The sequence below is a fragment of the Cyprinus carpio genome, unplaced genomic scaffold (genome assembly GCF_018340385.1).
Source record: "Cyprinus carpio isolate SPL01 unplaced genomic scaffold, ASM1834038v1 S000006726, whole genome shotgun sequence".
Lineage (NCBI taxonomy): Eukaryota > Metazoa > Chordata > Actinopteri > Cypriniformes > Cyprinidae > Cyprinus > Cyprinus carpio.
Window position 1 is genome coordinate 225,306 of NW_024879330.1, and position 19,175 is coordinate 244,480.

Genomic DNA, 19,175 nt, shown 5'->3' on the forward strand with positions numbered 1-19,175 from the left:
GATAGTTGAATATTCCGAATAGAAGTTACCATCCATTTTTTAAAAATGTAGAGAACTCTGCAGGGCTCTGGCCCTCCAGGAAATTGAGCTTGACACCCCTGCATCAGAGGGTTAAACAGTCATGCTTCAACACGGGCACTTTTGAGCATTTTTTCCCTGTTACTGAAAATGAGGTTTCCACTACTCCTCTGGTTTGATCATGACAGTTTAATTAGCCCAGAGCGGTTAAGTCGCCCAGTATCTCTGTCAGATGTGGCACAGTCTCTGTTTGAAGATTTGGACTCTCTCCACTGGGACGGAACTAAAGACGGGGGCTTTTGTCATATTCCTGTGGCAGAGGGTTTTGCTTGTGCTCTGCTAATCTAGGAAATTCCCCATGTGCTGGAAGCAACTGCAATGGATTTTATGGAGCTCATAGATAGTGTTCAAGGAGGCTTCTTTTTCAGTGTTTTGCTTTTAACATAACTGGTTTAATTATGAATTGAGCAATACAATGCGTTTTAAACAGAATAGTAATAATAATGCACAGGAACTCTAAAATATGGTGACTCAAAATATGTATGCCTGCATCTGTTTTCAAATAAATATATAGAAATTAGATGATTTCTTTGTGTTTCATAAATGTTACTGTTTAAATTTTGCAGAAAACCCAATAACAATTTCAGATTTCCATTGTCATAAAAAGTCAACGTGTTAAACTGTATGTCTTTTCTTTGACAATAATGGTGGAAATTTTAATTATTTATTTAATTGATATTTACAAATATTTTTTAAATAAATATTATTAAACATTTAATCATTGTGAAATGTATTTATTTTGTAGTCAAAAAGGTTTGTGTGCAGAAACTGACTTTCAGAATGAAACCCACCTTCAGTGTATTCAGTGTTCATGAAAGGAAGATTTTTTCCTGGATAATAATGGTGGAAACATTTTATTTATGTATTTATTTGAAACCATGTGTGCAGAAAATTGGCTTTCAAAAAAAAAAACATGAAATATTAAATGTTTATAAATGTGTGGCAAATAAAGTGCATGTTTTTTTCCTGGACAATAATGGTTTATTTGTTTGTCAATTTAATTACTTGTTTGTTGTTTGTTTTGTCAAAAAAAAATATTCATAAAATTCATATTTTTACTTATTCATTTATATTCTCTCTCTCTGTCTCTCTCTCTCTACACACACACACACACACACACACACACACACACACACACACACACACACACACACACACACACACACACACACAAATATACTTTTTAAATAATTTTTAATATACAAAATATACTTCTATAGTATACTTATATTGTACAGTATATTGTACATGTTTGTGTATATTTGTCACTACACGACTATGATATTTCAGACTATTATTGTCTAACGTGAAAACTGTCATAATACAGGATGTGTCAAGACTTTTAACTGGTAAATTATTGACGAGCCCTACAATGAATTTTAAGTAGCATTGACTCACGCCCAAAATATACAGGTATAACGGAAGTGACGTCACGGAACACGGAAGGGGGGGGGGGGGGGGGTGAAGCGTTTCAGAGAGCAAGATGGCAGCAAAATCCGATGGCATGGGGGTCGTTACCGGTTTCGCCCAGCTGCACAACTTGGACGAGGCGGTCGGCGACGAGGATGCGCTGGACAGCGCGGCTATACACATCTGCCACTGCTGCAACTCGTCGTCGTGCTACTGGGGCTGCAGGAGCGCGTGTCTGCAGTCGCTGCTGGGCGACAGGGATGCTGGAGGATGCGAGCGGCCGCAGCATCAGCAGCAGCAGCGGGAGGAGCGCCTGTGGCTGGACTGCCTCTGGATCGTCCTCGCTCTGCTCGTCTTCTTCTGGGACGTCGGCACGGACTTGTGGCTGGCCTTGGACTACTACTCCAAACGGGACTATCTGTGGTTCGGGCTCACGCTGTTCTTCGTGCTGGTGCCGTCGGTGCTGGTCCAGATTCTGAGCTTCAGGTGGTTCGTCCAGGATTACACGGGCGGTGGTCTCGGGGCCGTGGAGGGGCTCAGCCGAAAATCTACGGCGGATCTGAGCTCGCGCATCTACGGCAGGGACAGGTGCTGTGTGATCTACATTTGGATCTGGCAAGCTTGCGTGCACATCCTTCAGATGGGACAAGTGTGGAGGTAAGATGCGGAATGTCACATTAGGATGATGCACATGATGTGCTTCTTTTGAATCCAGATGAATTGCACATTGAACATGCACACATGAACATGCGATTGCATGCAGATGCATCATATAATTTCTTCTCTATCCGTCAAGCCAAGCAGTCTAGCTCAGTTGAAACACTGTGTTTTCTTTCTCTTGCTTTATGGCTTGTTCACTGTCCTGTAACCATCTGTGTAACGATGCCAAACAGTTCATTTCAGCAGAATGACGGGCTCACTTCGGGCTGGAGAGTGTGAAATCGATAGAGCTGGTAATTAATTTACTTGAATGACCTCTGCAAGAGGAAAACAAACCTCAGTCTGGTTGGGTTGGTTTTGCTGCATCCAGCTTGGGCTTGATCTTTTAGGATGTTGCTCTCACTTTCAGTCTTTCTTCAGGATGTTGTCAATATTTAAGCCGTTCAAAGCTCATATTTCATGCTGATTGAAAAGCATGCATGTTCTGGTGAGGAGTAATTGATGTCTCTCAACTGTGAGAGAAACTTATTTTAGTATTACATATTTTTGTTTTGCATTTTGATATTATATATAATCTTTAATTTTTTTTTTACTCCAATATGATAATTTTTCATTACAGTCAATATAAAATAAATAAAATAGAACATGATTAAGTATTCTACAATTTTACTAATATATATATATATATATATATATATATATATATATATATATATATATATATATATATATATATATATATATATATATATATATATTGCTTTAAATTAATGAGAATGAAATTATTGTGGGATTTTGAGGAGGTAAAATGTGCTTAACTGACAGAATGTTGTTAATAATAATAATAAGACTTATTTAATTAGACTTTATTTAATGTTTTAGGAGAATTTATGATTTTACAAGTTTATAAAATGTCTAAAATTGTAAATGTTATAAATTCTTGTTTTTTTCTGCATTAAAATAATGCCAATTAAATTATTGTGGGGATTCTGGGGTTAAATTGTGCTTAATTGTCACTAAATTAATAATAACAACAACAACAATTATACAACACTTTATATATATATATATATGTGTGTGTGTGTGTGTGTGTGTGTGTGTGTGTGTGTGTGTGTGTGTGTGTGTGTGTCATTGTGCTTGTGTGTGTGTGTGTGTGTGTGTGTGTGTGTGTGTGTGTGTGTGTGTGTGTGTGTGTTTGTTTTTCTTCTTAATTTTTTTGAAATGTGGCACAAACATGTTGTTGACTGATTTTGTGTAATTCATCTAATTTCCTTTTGCTTTATTTACTGCCATAGTTTAGTCAGGTGAAAATGGTAAAGAATAACTCATATGAAGTTATATGTCGTATGAAGTGGAACATTCTTTTTAAATAGCATTTTCATAGAAACACTTAGATTAATGAAGGATAGGCTGCATGATTTTTCAGTCAATCCAGTTATCAGATTACAGCATTTCCAAGTAGTAAATCACAATTTTGTGCTCCGTTCTGTTCAGAATGTACAAACGCCTGTGATCAGCTCCATACAGTACCGTAACCTGTTTCCTGAGAGTTTCCAGTGATATGTAAGAATAGCTTGTTGTTGATGTTTGGCTTCATCAGCGGGGCGACAGGAAATGTAGTCAGTGTCTGCAGGCCTGAATAAGACAATTAGTTGACTGTCACGCCAGTTAAGATCATCTGTCGGGCTCAGGGGTGACCAGAAGCTGACAGGCGCAGGCAGAGAATTCGTTCCCCGTCGGCGGCGGCAGCGGCAGCACTCACACTCTCTGTCTGGATGCACATATGCTTCCCTTGGCAGAGATCTAACACTGATGAGGGCTGATTGTGGTGTTCAGAGTGTAAGACCCCAGCTTGACTCTGAGTTCCCACAGCGTGAGAATCCTTTCAGCCCTTCCATGCATTTAGTTTACACATGCAGATCATGTCCAGTTGTTATTCTGTTATGACGTTCTGATCGTTCACACCTTTGGACCCTAAAGTTAACATACGACTAGAATTAATCAACAAAGAAATGAATTAATCATTGCAAGATGGTGGCTTGTTAGTTTGTCAGTGTTTGTCCCTCGTCTGCTATTTAATTTTACTTAATATTCCATCTAATATTGTAATAATAATATTTAATATTCCATGCTTAATTGTATTTGGTTTTGTGTGCATGTTATTTTTGGCTGCATATCTTGGCCTGAATATTGCTGTAAAAGAGAGTTTTAATTTAAAGAGGATTTTTAGTTTTTCCCTGGTTAAACAAAAATAACAACAACAACAACAACAACAACAACAATAATAATAGTTTAAAGAAGTGTAATAGAGTTTTGGTGTTTTCATAGACAATTTAATTTGTGGTGCTTTGCACTGAAACATTTTTGTGAAACAATTTTCACTCAAAAATGCTAGTAAATTTCACAAATAATTACAAAAAAATAAAAATAAAAAAATGCCACATAGCACATTGAATTAAATGTGACATTTTGAAGTAAAAAGACTGAAATGGTATTTTCTTGTAAAACATGCTCCAACAGTTTTTGATTTATTTGTAACTTCGAAAAATCAATATATTTGAAGTTACTGATTTGAACAAACCATCAACCCTAAACTTGCACTGAAAAAAAAAGGTTTTCTAACTTTGTCTTGTTTTCCTGTACAAATATCTAAACAATATTAAATCAAGATACATTTCCTTGACGTAAAATTATTAAGTCTTCTTTTCTGAAAAAAAAGGGCACCAGAAAAAAATAAACTTTCAAAGAGAAAACTAGTTATTAAATTAAACTAGTATTTACCTTATTGGCAGATTTTGTTCTTGTTTTAAGGAAAAACATACTTATTTTTGATAAGTTTTTCAGAAAACAAGACGTAGTATCTTAAGTAATTTTTCCTCTGATATTTAGCTAGATATGGAGATTTTGCTTAAAATAAAAATGGGTGAAATCCCACAGACTTGCATTGAAGGAAAAAGCTGAGCTGTATCTAGACGACAATATCTCAAAGACTTGAGCATTGACTACAGGACCAGTAAGAAACCACCTACTGCAGCAACCTAATGTCATCCACCAATAGCAAGAAACACAAAAACCTAATCTGCATTCTAGGATCTGTTATTAACCCTCTGGACAGTGTCCTATTGAAGTGGGTGAGCTCTGGGTCCTTGTGGTCTTATGCAGGCATGAACTCTGGTCCAGCAGCTGAGATGTGGCTGTAGATGTTGGCACTGACACACTGACCTGAATTCTCCTGTATCTGTTCAGTGCACTTTCACTCACACTTTCAGCCCCAGTGCTCACACCTTTCAGTGTCCCATCACTGGGCTTTTACTGCCTCCACTTAACCACAGCACGAGCGGCTCCTGGGACGAGACAGACGCAGCTGCTCTACACACTTCACTGCTACACGGATCCCTCCACAAGCTGCTGCTTTCATGTTTTCTCGTCCACCCACTCATGCAACCTTTACCTTGTTTGATGTTCAGCACTTGTACATTGTTTATTTATTTAGCTTGAGCTCTTTCTGTCGAATGCCATGAGAAATACAACAGAAGGTCTCCAGTACCAGTTGCTCATAGTGTGAGACTTGCAGTTGATGTGTATATTAGGTTTTTGATGTTAAATTCTTTCTGCCATACAGTTTACAGTCATGCAAATAAGCAACCTGCCACAGTGCCAAACAACATTCGTAGTTCTTATAGTCTACAATGCAGCTTTATTAGAAAGCTAGATTAAGAAACAATGAAGAATGAATATTAATGCTTTTTTTTTTTTTTTCAAAATATGAAGAATTCGTTTAATACTCAGTAATGGTTATTTTAGTGTCACTGATATACTATTGTAGTTTTTTTTAATAACTTCTCAGTTTTATTTTGATGTTTTCCACTTTTATTTTAATTTGAAAGTTTTAGTAATTTTGTTGTGTTTTTTTGTCATTTTTATTATTTTCTATGTCTCTATAGTTTAAGTATTTTTTTTTTTTAGCACTACAAGTTAAACTAAAAAAATATTATTTTTCGGCAACTAACTGAAATAAATTATTTTATATTTTTATTTTTATTTCAGTTTCTATTTCATTTAACATTTATTTCATTTCCCTGGAAAGTTATTAAAATATTGATTTCTATTTGAATCAGCTATTTAATTGAATCTGTTATCTGTTATTATTCAGCAGATAAAGGTATGCATCAGGATTTTTATAGTTAACAAAAACGAAAATTAAAACCATAAAAAAAAAATTTGTTACTTGAAATAAACCTAAACCGAAATAAATATAAAATAAACTTGTTGCCAAGGCAACATTTCTCATTTTAATTTAGTTTAATTTAGTGTACTAAACTAGAATAAAAATGAATATAAAACTATTTAGACTTTTTAAAAGCTATTTAAAAATTATTTAAAAAATAGCAAAAACAATAAAATTATTAAAATGTAAAATAAATTTAAAATGAAATATAAAAAAAAAGAAAATTAGTTTCTATCTATCTATCTATCTATCTATCTATCTATCTATCTATCTATCTATCTATCTATCTATCTATCTATCTATCTATCTATCTATCTATCTATCTGTCTATCTGTCTGTCTGTCTGTCTGTCTGTCTGTCTATCTGTCTGTCTGTCTGTCTGTCTGTCTATCTATCTATTTATAAACACTTATAATAAATCTGGTATGAATGTAGAAATTCAGTTTGAAATGGTCAACATGCACAGGGATATTTCTGACTTAATAATGTGTTTAGCATCTAAACCGGAGTAGCTCTTACATCTACTTAGACATATCCTAATCCTCCATCATCCATCTAACCTTTCAGATAACGGCGAACCTAAACTATTATTTCTTTTTATCGGGGAATTAGATTTATTGGACTTTCAGAGAAGATTGCAGCTATAGTTTTAGCTTTTGCATGTATGAGTGTTCGTAAGGATTATGATTGTTGAATTCATCCTGCGGGTGCGACCAAAAATATCATACAGAATAGAATACAGAAAATAGAAAATGGGATTTGCTGGATAGTGAATAACTCTCAGGGATCCGACATTAGCTAGACTAAAAGTACTTTACTTTTGAGAATCTACTGTCCTTTTGAAGAGGTCATATCATGCATTTTCTTTTATATATCTATATATGATGTTTTTGTGTGCAAACTTTCATGGTGCATCAAGATTTACCTGACCTTTAGATGTTTTTATGATTGAGCCCCTTTAATAAATGCTCAGAAACATGTCTCAACAGCTGAAAAAGAGGTCTAAAAGTCTGTTTCCTCAGATTGTATTGCTAACTGCTCAACAGTTTGTTCAACTGTTAAACTTTTATGAACTAAACCATGACTATTTCCTTATAAAAGATTCTGCTGCGAGAAGATGAGTTGGTTTCGATAAATCATTGTTGTTGTTGTTTTGTTTTATTGTTTGTTGGAGGCATCTTTTGTGTTTTTTTGGTGGTAAAAGCATAAAGCCTGTGAAATGAATCTATCCTCCCTGCGGGAGTTTCAGTAACAGCTCTCCAGAAGAGAAAGAGAGAGAGTTTGCAGTGTCTCAGCAGGTTCTTTCTCTTAGTCATGATGCACTTGCTAGAAATAGCACCTGAATATTCATCTAGGGGTCAAATGAAGGAGCAAACGTGAAATTGTCTTGTTTCACAAAAATCTGGACAATTTACTGTAGACATGTATATCTTAAAGGAATAGTTCACCCAAAAATAAAAATGTTCTGAACATGTATTCACCCTCAGGCTATCCAAGATGTAAAAGAGTTTGTTTTTTCATCAGATTTGGAGAAATGTAGCATCACATCACTTGCTCAACAATGGATGCTCTGCAGTGAATGGGTGCCGTCAGAATGAGAGTCCAAACAGCTGATAAAAACATCACAATAATCCACAAGTAATCCACACCACTCCAGTCCATCAGTGAATGTCTTGAGAAGCAAAAAGCTGCATGTTTGTAAGAAAGAAATCCATCAAGGCGTTCTTTACTTCCAACTGTTGCTTCTCACAAAAAGTCCACTATCCATAATATTGCTTTTTCAAGTGAAAAAGTTTTCTCTGAATGAAGAGAAAAATCTACAAAGTGAAAACAGTAACCCATTCACTGAAGAAACAAACTCATCTACATTTTTTGATTGCCTGAAGGTGAGTTCCTTTTCAGCAAATTTTTCCTTTAAAATAATGCTCTGGAAGGCATCCAGGTTTAATGTTTGTTCAGTGTTAAAATACTTTTCTGTATGTCTCCCAGTTTAATGTGCAGAGACAAACTATAAGTTGCAGTTCTCTAGTTTTGCATTTTCTGGGATGCACTGGCGTTTTGGAAAAAGGCGCATGAAGGTTATTCCCTGACATTTAGAGACACTTGTCTCTGCATGTGGGAAAACTGCCAGCACACAGTACATCACTGAAATTTGATTCAAAACGTATTATTATTATTTTAAGATTTGGACTGCAACGTACTGTTTTAGAACTAAGAGACAAAATAAATTAATACCAAACAACAAAATGATCTTTAATTAACGTATAGCATATCATAACAGAAGAAACTGTCTGCTGGAATACATTTAAAAGCATTTTCGATTCTTGTGTTGAATTATGCAGGTCTCTGCTGAAATCTGTCACCATGCATTTGAATGTATTTGTTGTTTTGCAGTTGTCACAGTGTTTAGAGTGTTTTCTATCTGATATTTTATGCAAAATATGTAGCTAGGGCTAGAAAAGCATTTTTGTGTGTGCATTTTACATAAAGTCTCTGGGGCTGTTTTGTCTCTTTCAGTGGTAGTTTTGCATGATTTCTGACCCTCCTCACAGTGTTTGCTTTAGCTCTTTTTCTTGGCTGTAGTATGATTTTGATATCATTTTCATATTGTGGTGTTGATAAATGTGTGAGGGATAATGTACAGTTATGGTAATACATCTCATATCACCCTATAGGGGGTTGTTATGTGATTAATGACTAACTGTTTGTGTGTGTGTGTGTGTGTGTGTGTGTGTGTGTGTGTGTGTGTGTGTGTGTGTGTGTGTGTGTGTGTGTGAGAGAGTGTGTATAATATTTGTATAACTAGAATAGAGTTTGTTTCGAATTTATGGGTCATTTTACATCTAGCGCTATAGCATTCAGGTTCAGAATTCTCTTCCGTCCCTCTGCTTTACAAGTTTCTCATTTCTGCCTTGTTTGGAGTCATTTCAGCCATTTTCATTTGATGTCTTCTCGATCCCATAATTGTGTTGGAGTTTGGTTCTCGTGTGTTTCCCCTTCACCCCATTCTCATTTCATGACTCCATTATGTTCTGTTTGTTTCGCTTTAGTTTTCCTGATGGGCTGGTGATCTAGACAGAAGCAGTTTGGTTTGGGACAGGGAGGTTTACTCGCTCACAGAGAGGAAAAAAGAAAGAAAGAGGCTTCTGGAACAGAGCGAGATGATTGTAAGTCTACCTCTCTGTCTCTTTATTTTCCTTATTTTCTTTTCTGTTCTATTAAAGCAAAAGCATCTGTCATGTTTCACCACCTCTAACAACTTGTTTTACTTCAAAAATTTACGTGGCGCTCTGCAAAGTGAGACGGAAAGAGAAGAAATTTGGCATATCACATGCATGCATAATGTTCCTGATCATTTTCCCTTTGTCTCTCTCCATATGTTTGTTGGGTGATATGAAACAGTGGAAATCCCTTTTTCATAGTATTCCCCAGGAAGGATTTAGCAGGACAACTCCAGGATTTGACAGGCGTGCGAATCTTTCATCCGAGATGTCACAGTTTTAGATGGAGAGCAAATCTCTGTAATTCTGTTTGTCTGTATTTAGACTTTGGAAAAGTCTATTGTTTTATATGAACCCATGTGCTGGTGTGTTATTTTCATTCATAGTTTTGTTGCGTGCTTCACAGAGACTGAGAGATTTTAGATCAATATAGGTTGCATTAATATGACACATCTATATTCTCTCTTTTCTAGAGCTCTTGCTCTTTCACAGTTTTCCTAGTGTTTCTTTATTATAATGACTTCATCTTAAGTTCTTTATATTCAGTCATTGTTGTTTTTTTTTAAAGAAATTAATGCTTTTATTCAGCAAGAATGCATTAAATTGATCAAAAGTGACAGCAAATACATTTAGAATGTTAGAAAACTTTAAAATATTTCTACTCCATATAAAAACTTTTCAAAAAATCTTCAAAAATGTTACTGTTTTCAACATTGATAATAATAAGAAATTATTTCTGAGCAGCAAATCAGTATATTAGAATGATTTCTGAAGGATCATGCGACACTGAAGACTGGAGTAATGATGCTGAAAATTCAACTTTGATCACAGGAATAAATTACGTTTTACAATATATTCAGATAGAAAACAGTTATTTGAATTTGTAAAATGTTTCACAATGTTACTGTATTTTTTTATCAAATAAATACAGCCTTGTTGTGCATATGCTACTAAAACATTTAACTATATGTCACAGTACATCCTATGAATTTGTGGCTAAATTGATCAGCTTTCAAACAGAGTGATTTTAGTACATGCACTCCATGCTTTTAAGGGGGTATTGACTAACACGGGAAACAGCTTGGATGGTATGAAACCCAACATTACTGTAACCTGCCCCCATTCCCATCCCATCCGGGTCGATATCAGTGGCACAGCTGCGTATGGTGACTCATTCAGCTGGAAACATAAAGCAAATAAAAGCCGCTCACTGAGTGACTTCCTGTGGTACTATTAGAGAGATCTGAGATATAACTCTTTCTGTCTGGTGTTAGACTCATTCCTGAAGCCTGCCGGATCGCAGAGGTTATCCCGGTTCAGGCAGTGCAGTATCTACTGGCTATGTATCAGCACAAAGAGGTTGTCTGTTTGTTTGCATACAGTCACTATTGGGCATTAATCATTTTAGTGCAGAAACGTCCTTCAGTGACTGTAAATAAATGCAGTGTTAATATGGAAACTGTGAAATCGCTGAGATGCATATGTGATGCATATTTGATGCAATCTTTCTTGAAATAAAATATAAAAATGTATAATTATTTCAGGTAGTGGTCAAAGCTATTCAAAATATCACTGCCAAAAAAAAAAAAATCACTGGAGCGGCAATGCCTTCTTGTCACCTGTATATTGTTGCAATTTGAATATTGCCTAAATATTTGTCCTAAAATAGGTGTGTGGTATTCAGGTCCTCCAGGATCAGGATTGAGGAACACTGATGTAATAAGTCCCTTGATGGGAAACTCCTGCTGCCATGTGCTCGAGCTCATTTTATAGACATAAATAATTCACACTCACGTCCAGAGTTGCTGTGTTTCAAGCAGCCTGTGAAAATGATGGCCACCTGCGATCGCTTCAATTTATTGCACATTTAAATAAATAGCTACGTCAATGCTTTATTTATTTATTTATTTCCAAATACCGTATTTTTGAGGACCCTTGATGCTTTGTAACTGTGTCCATCTCTGGTAAAATGCATTGATGGGAAGTCAGATGGTGATGCCAAGTGTGCAGTTGGAGAAACAGATGCTAAATTGCTAGTTCTTGGATGCAACACCACATATACTGTAATGTAGATTTATTGGACCTTAACCTGCATTAAATGCTGACCTGAAAAAGTAAGGTGACCAGATTTCTGAAATAGAAACCAGAGATTTCCTAGTTCAGTGGTCAAAATATAATATTAATATTAATATACAATTATAATTGAAATCTCATGAATTATTCTCTATTAATTAAAAAAAAATCCTTAAAAAAAATCCTTAAGTAGTTAATGTAATTCACTAAAAATCGAACTATAAAAAATAGTTAATAACCATTGCAAATGGCAAACAGTATTATAACATAATTATGACTTTCCACAAATACATTACAAAAATAAAACATAAGATACAAGAGAACATAAGATAAATAAAACTGTATTTAACAAATATTTTCAGTTTTCTAATTGCATGAAATATTTTCATTTTCACATTGTGACTATTTTAATTACAACTTTTAACATTTTATTTTATGTTTGTGCTTTAAGAAATGGATCTCTACTATCTCTAAAATTAGGCTGATTCATTTACCTTTTAGTGTAATTTTGAGCACAAAGTATGTGCTTTCTGCAAGTATAATTGGAAATGTATTTTTATTTGTTTTATTTTTTATTATTATATCAAAGAGTACATTCACCCACGGTCTTATAAATAAGATGTGTGAGGGAATTTCTTTGTTGTGATAGCAGAACATCCGAGAACATTTAAAATTGTGTGCAAATAATGCTATTTATTGATGACAGATCGTTTTGTGCATATGTTGTGTGTTTCTCTGATTTCTGTGTAGCATGGGATCACAAGATTGAACTAAAAAAAGACCACTGCATATTTTTTTCATATGCAAAAAAACTGATTCTGTTTACAAGAACATTACTAATTTTGTCCAGAGATGCATGTGTTTATTAGCTGTGCATCTTTCGATCTCTGAACAGGTATATCCGTACAATGTACCTGGGCATCCAGAGTCGACGGCAGAAGGAACACAGGCGGCGCTTCTACTGGGCGATGATGTACGAGTATGCTGACGTCAACATGCTCCGGCTGCTGGAGACGTTTCTAGAGAGTGCCCCCCAACTGGTGCTACAACTCTGTATAATGATCCAGAAGAACCGGGCCGAGACGCTGCAGTGTAAGTGTGAACCGTACATTAGTGGAGTTAGTTCAGTCAACTACAGTTTTGAGCTTGCAATTGTAAACTTTAAGAATGCATGATAAATGCTAGCTAAACAGATCCCTCTATGTCACATAGACGTCTACAGAAGGGGACTACAGTGGTTTTTGGGGACATTATGAGGTAATCTCATCTACTCACTAGTCCGCTTTCACAGCCTCGTTGTGTTTACACATTTACATTACATTTAGTCATTTAGCAGATGGTTTTATCCAAATCAACTTTCAAATGAGGACAATAGAAGCAATCAACCAACAAAAGAGCAACAATATGTGAATGCTGTGACAAGTGCCCGTTAGTCTAACACAGTGCACATATAAAATAAATAAAAACAAAACAAGTAAATAGAATAGAAAAAGAATAGAGAGTGCTAGTGTTTGAGGTCAATTTGTTTAAGAAATAAAAAGGAAATAAGTAGACAGAATAGAAATGGAATCGAGAGTGCTAGTGTTAGAGGGTTATATTTTTAAAATAAAAAGAAAACAAGTAGATAGAATAGAAATAGAGAAGTGCAAGGTTTTTTTTTTAATAAATGAAAAGAAAACAGGTATAATAGTGCTAGTGTTAGAGGGTTAAGTGTTGATGGAAGAGATGAGTCTTTAGCCATTTCTTTAAGATGGCTAAAGACTCAGCTGCTTGGATTGAGCAGGTCGTTTCACCAGCAGGGAACAGTTAAGGTAAAGGTCCATGAAAGTGATTTTGTGCTTGTTTGGGATGGCACTATAATGCGCCGTTCACTTGCAGAAAGCTTTTAGAGGGCACATAAGTCTGAAGTAGTGAATTTAGGTAAAGGGATGCAGAGCCAGTGGTTGTTTTTGTAGACAAACATCAATGCCTTGAATTTTATGCAAGCAGCTATTGGTAACCGGTGCAAATTGATGAACAGATGTGTGACATGCACTCTTTTCGACTCATTAAAGACTAATTTTGTAGCCGCAGTCTGGATTAGTTGAAGAGATTTGAAAGAACTGGCTGGAAACCTGCCAGTATTACAATAGTCCAGACTGGACAGAACAAGAGCTTCTTAATGTTTTTATAAGGCAAATCTTCAGCTGATCATCAGTCACAACTCCAAGGTTCCTGGCTGTCCTGGAAGGTGTTTTGGTTGATGCACCTAGCTGGATGGAGAAATTGTGATGAAGTGATGTGTTGGCTGAAACCACAAGCAGTTCTGTCTTGGCAAGGTTGAGTTAAAGGTGATGGTCTTTCATCCAGCAAGAAATGTCTGTTAGGCAAGCTGAAATGTGAGCAGCTATCGTCGGATCATCAGGATGGAATAAGAGGTAGAGTTGAGTGTCATCAGCATAGCAGTGATGTGAAAAGCCATGTTTCTGAATGACAGAACCTAGTGATACCATGTACACAGAGAAGAGAAATGGTCTAAGAACTGAGCCCTGAGGCACCCCTGTAGCTAGATGTTACAACTTGGACACCTCACCCCTCCAAGATACTTTGAAGGACCTACTGTATCTGAGAGGTAAGACTCAAACCACTGGAGTGCGGTTCCTGAGATGCCCTTTGCCAAGAGGCAAATTCATGCACTTTTGCAAAGTATACTACCTTAATCTTTTCAACATTTAGATTTTAAATAATGATTGAAAGAGTTGTCGGACACTTGGTGTTGACGTTGAAGTCATGCGACTGTCATGCAAGCTAAGTTTAGTTTTTGTATTTAGGCTTCAACATTCATAAAAGTTGTGTTCATTTTTTTTTGATGAACAAAACATGTATGAATCGCAAACTTTTGTTGGTCACAGAGCTTATTTTCTGCAGTGAAAAAAGCCAATTTTTTCATTGGCTTTTGGATAAAAGGAAACCAGGGTGATGCTAACTTGTGTGCTGGCCTACAAACATGGCTCTTCCCTGCAGCACTCTGTTCAATGTGATTTAAGTGAAAGACATCACTTGAAGAGTATTTTTGCATCTGCAGTATTTTTTCAAAACATTTCTGGTCAATATTCAGAACATTTTTGTGATGCTTGTGATTTAAAATGTATGTTGTTAAAGCAATAAGTCACTCAAGTTGATTCCCCTTCAACCCGATCAAACACACATGAACCAGGTAATGAAGGTGTTCAAGGTTACTTGAAAATTAGAGGCAGGGGTGTTGGAGTAGGGTTGGAACTGAAGTCTACAGGAAGGTAGATCTCCAGGAAAAGGGTTGGAGACTCCTGGTCTAGATGAAATTCGAACACAAGTAGTCATAGAAGACGCATTTAAAAAGCATGTTAATACCAGGTGTAAACGGTAATGTGTCTTGGCTGACCACTTGTGATGGGGTCACTGAATACATATCTTATCAGGTGGATATTACAGTGGTTCTCAACCACATTCCTGGAGCCCCCCACACCGCACATTTTGCATGTCTCCTTTGTCTGGTACATCCATTGCAGGTCTAGGAGTTTCTACTAATACTAGCTGATGAACTTAATCAGGTTTTTTGATTAGTGAGACATGCACAATGTGCAGTGTTAGGTGGGGGGTGGGGGGGTCTCCAGGAATGTGGTTGAGAACCACTGGCCTATGATAAGTAAACTGAAGAATGTCTCTCATCATGAACACCTCCACAGGTGTCTCCTCCGTTGCCTCTCTACTCTCGCTGGCCTGGGTCCTGGCTTCATACCACAAGCTCCTGCGTGACTCCAGAGATGACAAAAAGAGCATGAGCTACAGAGGCGCACTGATCCACATCTTCTGGAGGCTTTTCACAATATCCTCACGGGTGCTCTCCTTCGCACTCTTCGCTTCCATCTTCCACATCTACTTCGGCATCTTCGTGGTCGTGCACTGGTGCGCCATGGCGTTCTGGATCGTGCACGGTGGCACGGATTTTTGCATGTCCAAATGGGAAGAGGTGCTCTTCAACATGGTGGTGGGCATCGTCTACATCTTCTGCTGGTTCAACGTGAAGGAGGGCCGAACCCGGTACCGCATGGTGATCTACTACTTCGTGGTGCTTGCCGAGAATACGGTGCTAACTTGCCTGTGGTACGCCTACAGAGACCCAGTCACCACTGACTCCTATGCAGTGCTGGTGCTCTGCGGGGTTTACTTAACCTTCGCCTCCGGGGTGGTTTTCATGGGCATCTACTACGGGTTCCTTCATCCGATGGGACCTAAAATAAGGGTGCTAGCTAGCTCCTGTTGTGCTGAGCTTCTTTGGGGACTTCCGTTTCCCCCGGAGGCTGAGCCCATGGCGCCCACCCCTGGGCCACGAGCGTCCCAACCTACTCCCTCCCGGGCTTCCATGGGGGCCTTTGGTCAGCAGGACGACGCCCTGGCAGACACCTGTCTGCCCGTGTTTCAGGTGCGCTCGCCCGAGCCCACCACTCCCTTGGGCCGCTACCGGCCGGAGGGACCTCTGATCAAGATCGACATGCCCAGGAAACGCTACCCAGCCTGGGACGCGCACTTTGTGGACAGGCGCTTGCGAAGGACGATAAACATCCTGCAGTTCATCACGCCCGCCACTGTCGGGATCAGGTACAGGGACGGACCGCTGCTATACGAGCTCCTGCAGTACGAGTCGTCCCTGTGATGTCTGACGTCCACATTTAGTTTCAGATCTGCCACGTTCCGCAAAATGCATGCCATTTTGGTTTGCGTATAAATGCGTATTTGTTTGTAAAAGAGTGTAAGCATCAAGCATTGCACATTTTTCTTTTACATCAAAAACCTCCAAAAGATGTGTATATATTTTGTATGTATATACTGTCTCTTTTTTACAATATCCATTTAAAAATGTGTCCCCATGAAGGGGATATGTATACGTCATAGTGTTTACAGCCGTAGAAACCATTACATTGGAAAAAATGGAGATTGGTTTGACCACATCAACACCGCCTTGAGTTCTTAACATCTTTTTTTTTATTAATCTATACTAGCTGATCTGATATTTCAGAGTTGTTTTCACACTTGTGTTGATTGATATGTTCAAGTTGTGGTTTACATTCAAGAAACACCTGCTTTAACCTAGATTTTCCATTTGTGATTTGCATTGACAATGCAATCAAAAGTCACTTATTTTCAGTAAGAGTTGTAGTTAGTTTTAAATAGGAACTTCTACTAGCAAACTACAGTAGAGGGATTTGGCCTCTAGTGAATTAATCGCTGTACGTGCCCCTTTACACTTACCTCTGCAGGTGAGAATCCACCTGTCAGACAAAATCCAAGTGGCATTCATTGTCTGTTTGCCTTAAAATCTATATTTAGTTTGTTAAAGTGTCTTGATTATTGTATTCTTTGGTTATTAAAGAAATACCTCATTGACTCTGTATAGCACAGTTCAAAATCCATTAAACCCTTTGCACAATAAGTATGGTTAATATTGCACTGAGAATCATGTTGGGTCTGTTTAGTGGGAATTTATATTAATAATTGAATAATAAAAGCACACAGCTGATGCGTGGTTCTGACAGGAACAGTTTTGTAAAGAGAATAGCACATTGAATTGATTTTATTAATATTATTATTATTTTCTCTCAGTTTTTAGGATGCTTTTGTTTCGTGGCTTTGTTCACACCGCAAGCCAAAATCCCTCATTCTAAATTTTCAGCTCCTTAAATGATGTATTATATATTTATTTCTATTTATTATTAATTCTAACTTAATATAATAGTTTATAATTCAGTTTTATTATTACAAATTTGAGAAGTATGTAATTTTAAATGATAGAATTTTTTTTTATAACTTGCATTTTTAGAAATGATATATTTATTAGTATTTACCAGGTTTAACATCATTCCACTGACCAAGTGTGAAAGTGTGCAATTATGACGAATGTCGAACTTGATTGGTTCACACATGTGAGTGGAAAACAAGTCAGATTTAGTCCAGATTCAGCTGCGGTGTGTACATAGCCCATGTTTTATCTCATCAGAAATAAGCACAGAAAACCCTCGGCAAGGTGGCGTTGTATGACTGGTCCTCTCCATTATTTCAACCTCTTTTTTCGAGCATTTAGACTGCATAGTGTGTATCCGGTTACTACTCTCATCTGTTTGTCTGGTCTCGTCATCCAAAATTCCAAGTAATAAAACTTGTGAGGTGCAGAAATGTGGCTGCGGTTCTCTGAGGAACCCCTGGCCCACATATTTTTTCCTATGTGCAATGACTTAATCGTCAGTTTTTTAACGTTTATTTTATTCTAAGGTGCAACAAGATGCTAAGCTAATGGCATTTGAAGTTATCTTTGCCTGAATATACCTGAGTGTATTTACACAAGTAACCTTGGCAGAGTCTCACCATAGGAGGGATTTGCGATCGTCTGAGAAGAGGATGATAATTGCCTCAACACACAGGGCTTGCTGCCACCTGCAGCGCGAAACAAAGCCAAATCACATCCTCTACTGTAAAAGTCTCTCTCTGCTATTGGTGCATCCAGCCACTGTCAAGGTCGTCCTCCTTGCTGATTGGTGCTTATAGTGAAGCATTTATTTCTTGCTATCTAAGCATGCAGTTTGTTTTTTTTGGTGCTACTCTGATTATTTTGCCATGTGAAAACGTGTGGGTTTATTAAAAGTGCACCAAGTATTTTATTTATTTTTTTTTAACTGTAAAGATTTTTACCCCTAAACAAATAACTATATTCTGAAAAGTGTTTAAAATGATGCAACATAAAAAAGCACTTCCTTCTCAAAATGCATGAGATGTCAAAATATTTTAGTAACTATTTTCACTCAAACATATGCAAGTAAATTTCACAAATAAATGCAAAAAATTTGAAGTAGAAAGATTTAAATATTATTTTCTTGTAAATTGTACTCTTTAAAGTATCTACTTTAAATATAAATATAAAGAGCTCCCACAAACAATGGGTAAAATAGTCTAAGTAGTTAAACGCTCTCTCCCTCTCTCTCTCTCTCTCTCTCTCTCTCTCTCTCTCTCTCTCTCTCTCTCTCTCTCTCTCTCTCTCTCTCTCTCTATATATTATATATATATATATATATATATATATATATATATAATGATATAATATAAATAAATGTTAAATATATTTTCAATCAGCATTTGCCAACTTTAATGCATTGCAGTGCATTATTGGTTGGGATGCATGTAATTTTGCCTTTGAATTCGGCAAAAAAAAGAAGTTCTTAGAAGGTAGCATGATTTGAGCAATATTTCATATTTCAATCCAATATTTAAATTACAATAAAACATTGTATCAGTACAAGTTTTTTTGGCTTCATTGGTCAGTGAAACAAACAAAAAATGACTTGGTGCACCTTTAACTTTGAATTGTCTCCAGTGTCATGGCCCTTGCTTTTCACATGAATTCATTGCCATTTTGAGTTTCCAGATAAGAGTGAACCTGAAGCAGCGCTGGCTTGGTGCACCACATAGAGAGGATCACATATGTCCTTGACTCCATT

At 36.8% G+C, this 19,175-nt stretch overlaps 1 protein-coding gene across 1 annotated transcript; it reads left to right on the forward strand.

Annotated features, from left to right (window-relative positions):
* Nucleotides 1-1,548: 1,548 nt before the first annotated feature.
* LOC109107854 (XK-related protein 6-like) lies at nt 1,549-16,549 on the forward strand. Its single transcript, XM_019121017.2, has 3 exons — nt 1,549-2,145; nt 12,566-12,762; nt 15,375-16,549. Exons 1-3 carry the CDS (start codon nt 1,562-1,564, stop codon nt 16,340-16,342), a joined length of 1,749 nt encoding a protein of 582 aa, XP_018976562.2. The 5' UTR covers nt 1,549-1,561; the 3' UTR covers nt 16,343-16,549.
* The last annotated feature ends 2,626 nt before the right edge of the window (nt 16,550-19,175 follow it).